Below are 15,234 nucleotides of genomic sequence, written 5' to 3' on the forward strand. Positions count from 1 at the left end.
ACAGCGGTATGAAGAAAGAGTTGTCTAAAGTGGGCTGGGAAAATAGACTAACGGGAAGGTCAGTGGATGAACAGTGGCAGACATTTAAGCAGATATTTCATAATGCTCAGCAAGGATTTAATCTGGTCAAAAAGAAAGACTCGATGAGAAGGATGAAACACCTGTGGTTAACAAAGACAGTCAAGGAGAGTATCTAATCAAAAACTAAGGCATACAAAGCAGCAAAAACTAGTGGTAGGCTAGAGGATTGGCAATTTTTTAGGAACCAGCAGTGGATGACTAAAAAGCTAATAAAGAGGAAGAAAATTGATTATGAAAGTAAATTGGCAAGAAATATATAAACAAACAGCAAGAGGTTCTACGGGTATATAAAAAGAAAGAGAATAGCTAAAGTGAGCGTGGGACCTTGGAAGATGCGACTGGAAAATTGATAATAGGGAACAGGGAAATGGTAGATAATTTAAACCAATATTTTGCATCGGTTTTCACGGTGGAGGACACTATAAACATTCCAAAGATATCAGATAATCAAGGAGCTAATGGGAGGAAATATCTTGTAACAGTCTCTATCACGAGGGACAAAGTATTTGACAAACAAATGGGACTAAAGGCAGACAGGTCGCCAGGACCTGATGGCCTGCATTCAAGGGTTTTAAAGGAAGTAGCTGCAGAGATAATGGAGGCATTGGTTGAAATATTCCAGAACTCACTGGATTCTGGGAGGGTCCCAGTGGATTGGAAAACCGCTAATGTGATGCCCCTGTTCAAGAAGGGAGGGAGACAAAAAGCAGGAAACTATAGGCCAGTCAGCCTAATGTGGGTCGTTGGGAAAATGCTACAGTCCATTATTAAGGAAGAAATAGCAGGACATTTAGAAAAGCTTAACACAATCAAACAGAGTCAACATGGTTTTGTGAAAGGGAAATCATGTTTGACAAATTTGCTAAAGTTATTTGAGGATATAACAAGCAGAATTGATAAAGGGGAACTGGTAGATTAATGTATTTGGATTTCCAGTAGGCATTCGATAAGGTGCCACATAAAAGGTTATTGCGCAAGATAGGAGCTCACGGTATTGGGGGTAATGTATTAGCATGGTTTGAGGATTGGTTAACACACAGAAGACAGAGAGTCGGGATTAATGGGTCTTTTTCAAGTCAGAAGGATGTAACTAATGGAATGCCACAAAGATCAGTCCTAGGGCTTCAATTATTTACTATCTATATTAATGACTTGGAGGAGGGGGCAGGGTGTAATGTATCCAAATTTGCTGATGATACAAAAATAGGTAGGAGGGCATGTTGTGATGTAAAGAATCTGCAAGGGGATATAGACAGGTTGAGTGAGTGGGCAAAAACTTGGCAGATGGAGTTTAATGTAGGAAAGAGTGAGGTCATGTGCTTTGATAGGAAGAATCAAAATGCAGACTATTATTTAAATGGAGACTCCAAAAAAGTGCAGCACAGAGGGATCTGGGTGTTCTTGTGCACGAAACACAAGAAGTTAGCATGCAGGTGCAGCAAGTAATTGAGAAGGCAAATGGAATTTTGGCCTGCATTGCTCGGGGGCTGGAGTTTAAAAATAGGGAAGTCTTGTTACAACTGTACAGGATGTTGGTGAGGCCGCACCTGGAGTACCGAGTATTGTTTTGGTCCCCATATTTAAGAAAGGATGTACTGCCATTGGAGGCAATTCAAAAGGGATTCACTCGGCTGATTCCTGGGGTGAAGGGATTGACTAATCAAGAACGGTAAACATGTTAGGCCTTTATTCATTAGAGTTTAGAAGAATGAGGGGGATCTTATTGAAACATACAAGATTCTGAGGGGGCTTGACAGGGTAGATGTTGAGAAGATGTTTCCATTAGTTGGGGAATCTCGAACTAGGGGACATAGTTACAGAATAAGGGGACACTCATTTAAAACTGAGATGTGAAGGAATTTCTTCTCTGAGGGCAGTGAATGTCTGGAATTCTCTACCCCAGAGAGTTGTAGAGGCTAGATCACGGAAAGTGTTTAAAGAGGAGGTAGATAGATTTTTGAAATATCGGGGAGTTGAGGGTTATGAGGAGCTGGCACGAAAGAGGAGTTGAGGCCTGGGGCAGATCAGCCATGATCTTATTGAATGGTGGGACAGGCTTGAGGGGCTGAATGGCATACTCCTGCTCCTATGTTTCTCTGGACAGTGCAGTGGGGAGAGTGGACCCGGGATCAAAATACTGTGGGAGGCCTCAGATTAGCATAGGGGGATTGGGAGGGACAAATCGCACCCCCCTTTCACTGGCCAGCAGTTCACAGGAACAAACCTGTTGGACTGCACGTTGGGTGCAAGCCTCTTTCACCATCCATTAAATTGGAGCGGCAGCAGATTATTTGCCCTCTTAAAGGCCTGAATTGTATCACAGGCAGGCAGCTGTCCTGACCCTGCCACTCTTGCCCATAAAAACGTGGCAGGGGTGGGTAGGCACACTGCTGATGGCATGGTGCCTTAATTTGAGTCCACCCACCTGCTTTCCCACCTGTCAGTGGCTCATAACTCTGGACCTATGAGTCAGAATTAAATAAATGGCTTTTCCCATGTGAAAATGTTAAAGATGTGGAGCCTCCGAATGAACAATTCCCTGGGGCAGCAAACTGCACACTATCCCATGGAGTAAAGAGCTGAATAAGGTCAACTACTTACAAACCCTGCCACACAGCAGGGAGCCATATCATGGTGGCTTGCACACAGCCACTCTTGCATATGAGGCATGCACTCATCATTTGTCTGTTACTTACAACTGGCTAGTTGCTAGCATTACTGCAACATTTCCTTGCTGATGCTATACTCTGAATAAAACAGAAGCACATTTAACTTCTGTAACTTTTCCACACCAATGCCAGGACTTTCCAGCAGACCAGCAGCCAGAAAAGCTGGGGCAGGGCTGCCCCCAGATTTTTGGATGCAGATCTCTAGGCACTCAAGGACATCCTCTTCTCCCAGCACAACAAAAAGGGCTTGGTTGCAAATTGTGGTGTGCCACCAGAACCGTTTGGCAAGCCTGGATACAGTGCTGCAAGTGTTTTAATGAGCTTTTACAGTCTGGAAAGTTCAGTGAGACTTCCACCAAAGGGACAGGCGCTTGAGCAAAGACCTTATAAAACTCACACGCCTGAGGAGAGACAGGATGCATGCTACACCTCAACTTTTGTGCTGAGGATAGCGTAGTAATTATGGTTTTGTTAAATGTTTTGTTAAACCTTTAAGAATAGTCCTGTGATGTAAGATCACATGATCTGTGTAAACCAAAGTGTTAGCAGTGTGGGCTACCTTCATAGTCAATGTAGAAATAGAGATGGAGTTGAATACACACATGTAGTTGCTGCTGGCTGTATTGTAAATAAACCTAATGTTTCCACTTAGAAAGTTGTCTGCTGATCAACTCTATTACTAATAGGTGGTATGGCCACAATATAACAAACTGGCGACGAGGATACATCAAGATAAATAGGAATCAGTACTGTACCTCACCCAATGATTGTGAGTATCAATGCCCATTTAAAATAACAGAAGATATACTCACCCAAAATGCCACAGCTTGGTAGAATCGATCCTTTTGAGCCAGCCACAGATGATTGGTCTCAATATATAGAAGCCTCGCGTTCTCCTTTCAAGCAAGCAAAATTATGGAGAAGAGAAGAGGTGAGTGATCCTCTTGAGTACTTGTGGGGGCAAAACCTACAGTTTGACTCAAAGTTTGATGGCCCTCAGTGCCCCAGTTTCGAAGAATTTCGGAGAATTAGTAGAGCTTGTGAAGGCACATTTTCAACTCAAGCCCTCAGTCACAATGCAGAGGTTTAGGTTCAATTGGTGAAATAGAGCCCCAGGTGAGACAATTGCTAGCTATGTGGCAAATTTGAAGCAATTAACGGAACATTGCGAGTTCGGTGAGACTCTGAACGACATGCTCAGAGATCGTTTAGTGTGTGGTGTGAAAGAAGATGCTATTCAGAGAAGATTGCTGGCTGAAGTGAATCTGGATTTTAAGAAGGCGTTAGAAATAGTGCTGGCCATGGAAAGCACTAAGAGATTCACAAGCAATATAAGGGGCGCAAAATAGCACCATACTACATATTGGGCGGGAACTGTCAGCCGAAAGTGGCACGGAAAAGAGAGTCTCTGCTGCGAAGCGGGAAACAGCCCCCGCTAACTGAAAAATAAGAAGGAATAATTTAGCAGCTAAATCGAAGAACAACTTCAATCGCTGTGGAAATAATCACTCTTTTAGCGATTGGCAGTTTAAAAAAAAAGAATGTTACTTGTGTCACAGAAGTGGACATATAACGAGACTGTGCACAGATTTAACCAGGCTTGCAAACAACAGAAGAAGCCCAATGAAATCTACAGTGTAGAAGAGCCTGAAACAACAAGTTCTGAAATTTATTCATTGTTCAACATGAAAGTTGGGAAGACAGAGCCAATATATGTTACAGTACAAGTGAATGGCAAACCATTAAAAATGGAAGTAGAAATGGGCGCTTCCACTGCTGTAATTGGATAACACACTTTCAGATATTTAAATAATGGTGAACATTAATTAAATTTGGAACAACCATCTGCCAAGTTGAAAACGTACACAGGCAAAGGAATCCAAGAAAAAGGTATCAGTAGAGTAATTATCCATTATAGAAACCAATAAGCACACGATGGTGGTAGTAGGTGAAGGGCCAAGCCTTCTTGGGTGAGATTGGTTAAAGGAGATTAAATTAAATTGGTCTGAAATCTTCCAATTGAGCGCAAGAGGGCTACCAGAGATGCTTAAAAAGTATGCCACCGTCTTCAAGGGCGAACTGGGAAAAATCCAAGGCCTGCAGGCCAAGATGTACGTGGATCCAGAAGCAACCCATCGCTTCGTGAAAGCAAGACCGGTGCCATACGCCCTGAGAGAAGGTTGATGTTGAGCTGAACCGGTTAGAGAGGTTAGGTGTCATAAAAGTGGTTCAGTTCTCAGAATGGGCAGCATCCATAGTCGCTGTCCTTAAACCAGACCAAAGCATCCGAATTTTTGGGGACTATAAACTAATGGTCAACAGAGCAGCCAAACTGAACAGGTACTCCATTCCAAAAATTGAAGACCTATATGCCAAGCTAGCAGGAGGGACAACGTTTACAAAGGTTGATGTGAGTCACGTGTATCACCAATTAGAGTTGGACGATGCTTCCTGGGAATTCGTTACAATTAGCAACCATAAAGGGTTGTACCAATATAAACACTCACCTTTTGGTGTTTCCTCAGCCTGTGCCATCTTTCAGAGAACAATGGAAAGCTTACCGCAGGGATTACCCCAGGATTTAGTCTACTTAGACGATGTGCTGATAACCGGATTCACTGAAAAGGAACCTAGAGGAAGTCTTAAAACGTTTTTTACAAGCAGGAGTGCAACTGAAAAAAGAAAAATGCACTTTTCAAGCAAAGGAAGTAATCTATTTGGGCCACTGGGTAGATTCTCAGGGGTTACACCTGGTTGAAGAGAAGATTAAAGCAATAAGAGAGGCACCTGCACCCAAGAACGCTTCTGAACTTAAATCATTTTTAGGAACGAACAATTTATTATGGGCGATTTTTACCTAATTTATCTACAGTTCTGGTCCCTCTGCATTTACTGCTAAGAAAGAACCACCGTTGGTCTTGGGAGACACCCCAAAAAGAGGCTTTCATGAAAGTGAAACAGCTGTTACACTCATTCAATCTGGTAGTGCATTATGACCAGATGAAAAACTTGGTGCTAACATGCAATGCATCTCCCTATGGAGTGGGAGTGGTACTATCTCATAGAATGGACAACGGCACAGAGTGGCCAATAGGCTATGTATCCAGGACACTTACCACAGCTGAAAAAGGATATTCCCAGATGGGAGAAGGAAGGTCTGTCGATATTTTTAGTGTAGAAAAATTTCACCGATACATGCATGGGTGGCATTTCACGATTGTATCAGACCACAAACCATTGTTGGGTTTGTTTAGCAAGGAAAAGGCTATACCACCCATAGCCTCAGCAAGAATACAATGATGGGCTTTACAAATACACCTTTGTACACAGGCCTGGCATTCACATCGCAAATGCCGATGCCGAGTTGCCTGCCCTTACAAGAGAATGACAAACACGTCTCAGCTCCACAGGAACTCGTTTTACAGTTAAATTTTCTAGACTCCTTGCCAGTTTGTGCCAGATAGATCCGAGCCTGGACAAGTCGGGACCCAGTCCTATCTCGAGTACGAGACCAAATGTTACATGGTTGGTCCCAGGAGCCAGTCTTTGATGAAATGAAACCGTTCTTCAACCGAAGACATGAGATGAGCAGTCAAGATGGCATTCTATTGTGGGATGCATGGGTAACAGTTGCTCCAAAGGGAAGAGAGCCACTTTTAGTCAAGCTACACAGTGCCCATCCAGGGATCTCCTGAATGAAGATCATAGTGTGCAGTTGCCTATAGTGGCCAGGGATGAATGGCAATATTGAAAATGTGGTAAAGCACTGTGTGCAATGTCAGAAACTACAAACGTTGCCAGTGGTAGCCCCATTGCACCCATGGCAGTGGCCTGGTAGACCCTGGGTGCGGTTACACATCGAGTATGTCGGACCCTTCCTTGGAACCATGTTTCTACCAATTATAGATGCCCATTCCAAGTGGTTGGATGTTGATGAGGTGAAGTCACCAACGTCGGGCGCGACAATAGAGAAACTACGCCAGAGCTTTGCCATCCACAGACTGGCAGAGGTAGTTGTATCCAATAATGGCACTGCATTCACAAATACTGAGTTCCAACGATATATCAGCCGAAATGGTATCACCAATACGAAGACTGCACCATATCATCTGCCATCAAATGGACTGGCGGAAAGGGCAGCTTAAACTTTTAAGGCGGGTATGAAGAAGTTAACAGGGGATTCGTTGGACACCAAACTTGCACACTTTCTTTTCCACTACAGAACAACCCCCCACACGACGACAGGAGCAACACCTGCAGAATTGTTGATGAGATGCCGTCTTAGGACAAGACTGAGCCTAATATTTCCAAATTTGGGGGGGAAGGCAGGGAAGAGTCAAGGAAATCAAAAAGCTGTGCATGACTTGCATAGTCATGAGAGACAATTTTCTGTTGGATATATGTGAAGAATTTCAGTGGAGGACCGAAGTGGTTACCGGATAAAATAAGTTGTGACCGGACCATTATATCACGTGGAAGTGGAAGGCTGGATCACCTGTAAGCACATGGATCATTTAAGAAAAAAAGAGATACCACAACAAGATATTGTACCACCTGTAACCATTACTGAACCAATGTTTCCTGTTGAAGATGTTCCACCAAGGACTAACATGCCTGATGTATTTATCAGAGCGGAAGCCATTGAACTGCAAGTGCCCACTGAGGTACCTGATGTTTATGCAGTTCCAGAGAATGTGGTTCCTGAAAAAGAATCTGAAGTCATGGAGCTGCGACGTTCCACGCGAACCAGGAAACTACCTGAAAGACTGAACTTGTAAATTTCATGACCTGTGTAAATATTATAATGTCATGAGATAAGTATACTGGTAAATACAATACGTACAGCAAAGTTAAAGGGGGAGGAATGTAGTGATTATGGTTTGTATTTATTGGACTGTACCTTAAACAATAGTCATGATCTGTGTAAACCAATGTGTTAGCAGCACGGGCTACCTGCACAGTCAGTGTAGAGATTGGGATGGAGCTGAATACACACATGTAGTTGCTGCTGGCTGTATTGTAAATTAACCTAATGTTTCCACTTAGAAAGCTGTCTGCAGATCAACTCTATTACTAATAGGAGGCAAGGCCACACTATTACAATAGTATCTCCTTCTCCCTGGTGGCCTTCATCCCTCTCCTCTGGCCTCCTAATGCGTGAAGTTCTTTCCTTTGTGTGCATGCTGCTTCTCTGCAGCTTCAATGGTCTTTATTTCTGAGGATGAAGCATCTATTTACAGCTGCACCCTACCTGTTGGTCAGGTGAGGTCCATTGTAGCCTTGATCAGTGACCCGATGCCCAAGTGATGGCAAGAAGATGATGACCCCCTGAGGTGGCAAATTTCTGCCTTCTACATCGTCCCCTGTCCTTTGATGTGTTCCTGCAGCTTTTCACTCCAGGGAGTGAACACTTTTACACATTAGATGGCCTACCACTAGCTTGCAGAAAAGTTTTCTTTTTTTTTTTGCTGACTCGCCTCTGACCTGCTGCACATCTGCCCTCTGTGTCTGAACACTGAGGGCTTCTGAAGTCCGGCCGCCTGCAACAAAGTTGTAAACGGCTGACAAATGGGTTTTTACTAAGCATTTAAGTGCATCAACTGACCTCTTAATAGATGTGTCCTGTTCTGAGGCCCTAGCCTCATGAAACTTGCAATGAAAACCTTATGAAAACCTTGCGGTTCTCAACTCTAACCTCATAAAGTCCATTGGTGGTGGGAACAGAGGTGGAAGTTTTGGCCACGTAGAACAGCAGCCACTTTTTTCTCCCACCAGCCTCCATCCTGGCCCAATTTGTGATGGGAAAATGCAGCCCAAGGATGAGAATTTTAAATTGGAGGAGGGAGCCAATGTTGTTCAGGAAGCACAGGGGTGATGGGTGAACAGAACTTAGTGCAAGTTATAATTCAGCAACAGAATTTTGGATGTGCCCACATTTACAGAGGGTGAAAGATGCAGAACTAGCCTGGGGACTATTTGGATAATCCAGTGTGGAGGTAGCAAAATCATAGATAGGGTTTCAGCAGCAGATGAGCTGAAGCAGGGCAAGGATGGGTGATATCACAAAGTGGGAAGTAGATAGTCTTGGTGATGGAACGGAAATGGGGTTGGAAGTTCAGCTCAAGATCAAATAGGATTCTTGATGTGAACAGCCTTGCTTATGCATGGCCAAAGGAACTTAGTGAAATCTTAATGTTTACTGACTAAGTTTAAAAATGGTGTAGAAATGATCATCAGTGACATTATTTTATGATCCCTTAACAAGATTGTACAACTAGAAAGGAAAACAGGCAGAGTGCATAACAGAATGCCCATCTGCACCAATTGATAACTGCTCCCATGATTCTCAAATCTTCAGTGTTCCTACAACATTACTGACAGTAATTTCTACTTTTTGCTTTTCAATGGCAAGTGATTTTTTTGCATGAACTAAATCCATAACTGTTTAACACCTAACACTTTAATTTTACAGTTAATCCATTTCCTGTATTTGAAACATTGCCAAAGCATAAAGTGCAATTGTACGAAAATTTATAAATCACTACTAAATAGAGATAATTTAAAACTATTCCTCCATAACAGCTGGGTAACTCTATTCAGGTTTGAGTTTATCCCAGTACAGGTCAGCTCACTGATCTCAGAAACACAATTGTGACAATGCAGAAGAAGGCCAATCAGCCCGTCATGCTTGCACCAGCTCCATGAATGAGCCATTCTCCCACCTCCTTCCCATAACCCTGCACATTCTCCCTTTTCAGATAACAAACTAATTCCCTTCTGAATGCTTTGATTGAACCTGTCTCCATCACACTCTCATCTCAGGCAGTGCATTGCAGACCTTAATCACTCGCTGCATGAAAAAGCTTTTGCTTCTTTTGCCAATTACTTTAAATCTGTTCCCTTTTGTTCTCAAACCTTTCACAAGTAGGAACAGTTTCTTCCTATCTATTCTGTCCTGACCCTTCATGATTTGAATGCCTCTATCAAATCTCCACTCAGCCTTCTTTTCTCCAAGAAAAACAGGCATAACTTCTCCAATCTATCTTCACAACTGAAGTTCCTCATCCCTGAATCCAATTTTGTGAATCTTTTCTGCACCCTCTCCAATGCCTTCACATCCTTCCTAAAGCACATGCCCAGAACTGGACACAATATTCCAACTGAGGCCACACTAGTTTCTTCTACAAGTTCTACATAACCTCCTTGCTGTTGTACTCTATGTCCTCATTAATAAAGCCTAGGATACTGTATGCTTTATTAAATGCCTCTCAACTGATCCTGCTAGCTTCAATGACTTATGCACGTATACACTCAGGTACCTCTGTTCTTGCACCCCCTCTAGAATTGTACCATTTAATATATATTGTTTCTCGATGTTCTTCTTACTAAAATGAATCACTTCACATTTCTCAGCATTGAACTTCATTTGCCACCTGTCCACCCATCCCACTAACTTGTCTATGTCCCTTTGAAGTTCTACACTATCCTCCTCAGCTCACAATGCTTCCAAGTTTTGTATCATCCGCAAACTTTGAAAATGTGCCCTGTACACCAAGGACATTGGGTTGTAGTGGCAATGTGGAGGTGGTGGCATAGTGGTATTGTCACTGGATTAGTATTCTAGAGACCCAGGTTAATGCTTTGGAGGCCGGGGTTCAAATCCCACTATGACAGATGGTGAAATTTGAATTAAATGAAAATCTGGAATTAAAAGTCTGATGTTGACCATGAAGCCATTGCCAATTGTTGTAAAAACCCATCTGGTTCACTAATGTCCTTTAGGGAAGAAAATTTGCCATCTGACCTACACATTACTCCAGACCCACAGCAATGTGGTTGACTCTTAAATGCCTTCTGAACAAGGGCAATTAGGGATGGGCAATAAATGCTGGTCTAGCTAGTGATGCCTGGATCCCATGTACAAATAAAAAAAATACTTATCAGGAAAAGCAAGGGTCCCAACACTGACTATGGGGAACTCCAGTACAAACATTCCTCCAGCCTGAAAGACATACAGTAACTACTACCTGCTTCTTGTCACTCAGCCAATTTCATATCCATGCTGCTAATGTCCCTTTTATTCCATGAACTACAACTTTTCTCTGTTTTGTGGCACTGTATCAAATACCTTTTGGAAATCCATGTACACCATACAGCCCTCATCAACCTTCTTTGTTACCTCTTCAAAAAAACTCCAGTAAGTTAGTTGAACATGATTTTCATGCTGGCTTTCCTTAGTTAACCTGCATTTGCCCTTGTGACTATTAATTTTGTCCCAGATTATTGTTTCTAGAAGTTTCTCCACCACTAAAGTTAAAGTGACTGGCCTGTAGTTTCTGGGCTTATACTTACACCCCTTTTTGAACAAGCGGGTAATGCTTGGAATTCTCCAGTCCTCCTCTGGCAGCACCCCTGAGTCTAAGGAAGACTGAAAAATTATGGCCAGCGTGTTCGCAATTTCCATTCTCACTTTCTTCAATATTCTTGGATGCATCTCATCTGGTCCTCATTCCTTATCAATTTTAAATACAGGCAGCCTACCCAATACCTCCTCCATATCCATTTTAAACTTTTCTGGTGTCTGAATTACCTCCTCTTTCATCATGGCCTGCTTCCTTGGTAAAGACAGATACAAAATATTCATTTAACACCTCAGCCATGCCCCCTGCCTCCATGCATAAATCCCCCTTTTGGTCCTTAATTGGCCCTACTCCCCCTTTTACCACCTTATTATTTTTTATATGCCGATAGGAGACTTTGGGATTTCTTTTTATGTTGGTTGCCAGTCTCTTTTCATACTCCCACTTTGCTTCTCTTATTTGCCTTTTCACCTTCCCTCTGAACTTTCTATATTCAGTTTGGTTCTCAATTATATTTTCCACCTGACTCCAGTGATAAGCATACTTTTTCTTCTTTATTTTGATTTCTATCTATTTTGTCATCCAAGGAATTCTGGCTTTGTTTGCCCTACCTTTCTCTTTCAAGGGAATATATCTTGACTGTGCCTGCACTCTCTCTTTTTTGAAGGTAAGCCCATTGTTCAGCTACCATTTTCCCTGCCAACCTTTGACTCTAAATAATTTGACCCAGATCTATTCTTATCCCACTGAAGTTGGCTTTTCCCCAGTTAATCGTTACTCTGGATTGATCTTTGTCCTTTTCCATTGTCTGCCTAAATCTTATGATACAATGATCACTGTCCCCTAAATGTTCTCCTATTGACATTTGATCCACTTGGTCCACCTCATTCCGAGGAACCGCAGGTCTCGCAGTGCTTCCTTTCTCATTGGACTGGAAAGGTACTGCTGTTAGAAATTTTCCTGCATACACTCCAGGAACTCTTACCCCTCTTTGCCCTTTACACTACTACTATCCTGGTCTACATTTGGATAATTTAAGTCCCCCATTATAACTACTCTATAAATTTTGCACCTCTCAGTAATTTCCTTGCAAACTTGTTCCTCTACAGCCTTCCCACAAGTTGGTATTCTATAGGCTACACCAAACAATGTAATTGCACCATCTTTGTTCATTAGCTTTAGCCAAATAGATCCTGTCTTTGACTCCTCTGGGATCTTTCTCCTCTTTCTCCAGCACTGCAATGCTCTCCTTATTCAGTACTGCCACCCATCCCCCTTTTCTTCCTTTCCTAACTGTATCCTGGAGTATTTAACACTTAGTCTTTCCATTCTTTGTGCCTGGTCTCTGATACAGCCACAAAATGGCAATCGGTGCCTGTAACTCACCAATCTTATTTACCACACTTTGTGCTTTCACATACATGCACAGTAATCCTGATTTAGACTGTACTATTTTCTTCCTTACTCTGACACCACCTATTAACTTGCTATTCCTTATTCTAGTGCTATCTATCACTCCCAGTATTTTGTGTTCCTTGGTATTCCTCTCTGATATTATCTCTTGATTCCTAAACCCCTGCCAAGTTAGTTTGGCAAGAGGCTAGTTCATGCCATAAGGCAAATATGCAGTTGAGGAAAGTGAGCATAGGTTGAGTTTGGGTTTTGATGCAACAGCTTTGATACTCAGTGAGGTTTTAAGAGATCATTATATTTCCAGTGTTTTGTAACTCTTTCATAAATTGCAGCTAAAGCATAAGATAGATTTTGGGGACAATTTTAACCAAACCCACCAGGTAGGAAAGATTTTTTTTTAACTTTCATGGTGGAGCCAAAAGGAGCAGAAGTACTCCAAAGGATTCACAAGCAGGCTATTCAACTGCTTGAGCATATTCTGTCATTCAATCAAATCAGGGCTGTTGTGCACCTTAATTCCATTTACTCATCTTGGCTGCTGTTCTGCACCTTAATTCCATTTACTCAGCCACCATGCTGTGATCTTGCTCTCCCCGCACCTCCACCATTATAACTGGGTGCCCTAGTGGTTAATCCTGCCACTTACACAGTCAGAAGGCAGCGAGAAGTCAGCTGGCAGGATTTAAATGAGGGTTGGCTATTACAATTGGAAGAGTCTCATTCTGTTGTAGGTGGGAAATAAACTCACTAATACGGTTTCCCACCAGAATTCTGTTGGTAGTTAAAATCCAGGACTTAATTTTAAAAAAATGAAAAGTGAGCTATGTTGCCACCATTTAATATTATTACATGAGCTAATCAACATACAAACTAACGCCCTTTTACTCTCAAAACTGGAAAACATGGAGCATTGTAAAAACAAGCTTAGTGTGGTCTTGCCAATTGTCAACTGTACTGTCAAGATATATACAGTTGTATCAATACATTGTTGAGTCAACTAATAAGGTACATCACACGAAGTTGTGTTTCCAAAAGGATTACAAAGCAGATTTTTTTTCTTCTCTTCTGCTTCAACACATTGCAGGAATTATAGTTTGTTACTGGATGTCAAAGAAAAGGCTTCTGAACAGCTTATAGATATATTTAAATGAAAACATAATACTGAACACAGAAATATAATACAATTAGGATTAGATTTGAAAAACTAAATGCATTGAGTCTCTTTCGATAGGTGGACATACTTCTTATATTGTATCCCTCCCACTATAAATGTAGCCTTCAGAAGCTAGGTTTTGGAAAATTAGAAGATGGAATATTTATCACAATAAACTAGTCTTCTCAGAATTCAATTGTACAGAAAATAAGAGATAAAATTCTAGATTTATGAACCTTCTTTTGCTTGGTATAACACCCATCTCTTCACTGTCTCCTTCAGGTGTAACCATTCGTGCCTGCCACCATTCATCATCAGAGGCATTGATAACATGCAAAATGTCTCCATATTTGAAGCTGAGACCTTGACTTGGAAGACCACTGTCCTTGGTTTTTTCGTAGTCAAATAGAGCTCTGAAAAACATATTTCAAAGGGTTTTAAGTCTTGCATTTATTGCTACACAAAGAAGTTATTTTCTGTTTTAAGCATATATCATTATTTAGATTCGAGATATATTGATAGTATTGATTGTTTTTTTTTACTATGATACTTAATAATGTACAATGATAGGTGCCCTACAGCCTCAAGACATATATTTCATAACCAATGTGCTGGTCACATTTATGAGGAGCTATTCATTTGAATGTGGGTAGTATTGCTCATGGACAGAAGAGGTTAAGAGGAAATGCACCCGCATACCCTCATGTTATCTCCTAAAAGCAAATCACAGAACAGCTCTTCCATCTATTTAACGATGAAGTCTAGGATTTTCTCACCTGCCAATCCAGCAGATCCAGGTTGCACAGAAAAGTGGCTACAAAGGGAAAATGTCAGGACTGTGGAGGTCTATTTTAAATGGAAACACAGTTGCATCAAAACTATGCCTCAAATTTCAAAAAGTTACGCTAATTCTTTGGGGTCAACATGTAGAAATCACTTGCCTAAGGGTGGTGCTTACTGGTTTCAATAACGAAGATATCCTCAGCTACCCCAAAAGTGCTACACACAAAGTTATCAGCCCAGAATTTATGAGATCTGGCATCTTACTGCAGCACCTATTGTTGTACAGTGATAATACTCAGTAAGAAATACAAACAGCACAGAAATTGCAAATTAATCCTTCTGCTCAACTTACAACATTTCCCATTAAAAATTAATCTGCATTATTTACAGAGAAGGTTTAAAGAAGAATCACAGGAATACCAGAGGAGAACATTAAGGTATGAAATATACATACAATATATGAAAAGGAAACTATTAAAAGGGTTAATTGTCTAAAAGTCACTAACTCATCAGGTCTACCCTCTACAATACTGGTAGATTAGATATCAGAGGTACTCATCTAATTTTCTGTAACTTTTTGGTATCATGATTGTACTAAAAAGACTGGAGGGTGCCAAATATTACACTCCTATTCCAAAAATGGAAACCAGATAACTATAAATCAGCTATCATGTCAGTACTAGGAAAGCTGCATGCTTATGATATTTGGTCAGAAGATAATACATTCTAATGTATATCAAAATAGGAGTTAATGGAAACCGGGAGAAAACTCTCT

At 41.5% G+C, this 15,234-nt stretch overlaps 1 protein-coding gene across 1 annotated transcript in view; it reads right to left on the reverse strand.

Annotated features, from left to right (window-relative positions):
* The window catches only part of LOC144682415 (disks large homolog 2-like), a 1,267,833-nt gene that overhangs the window by 145,528 nt on the left and 1,107,071 nt on the right, over positions 1 to 15,234 (reverse strand). The window contains exon 17 of the mRNA XM_078544824.1: positions 13,913 to 14,089. Within this exon, the coding sequence (XP_078400950.1) occupies positions 13,913 to 14,089 (177 nt within the window). The remainder of the gene's footprint in view (positions 1 to 13,912; positions 14,090 to 15,234) is intronic.

The sequence above is a fragment of the Cetorhinus maximus genome, chromosome 7 (assembly GCF_964194155.1).
Source record: "Cetorhinus maximus chromosome 7, sCetMax3.hap1.1, whole genome shotgun sequence".
In the NCBI taxonomy this organism is placed as follows: Eukaryota; Metazoa; Chordata; class Chondrichthyes; order Lamniformes; family Cetorhinidae; genus Cetorhinus; species Cetorhinus maximus.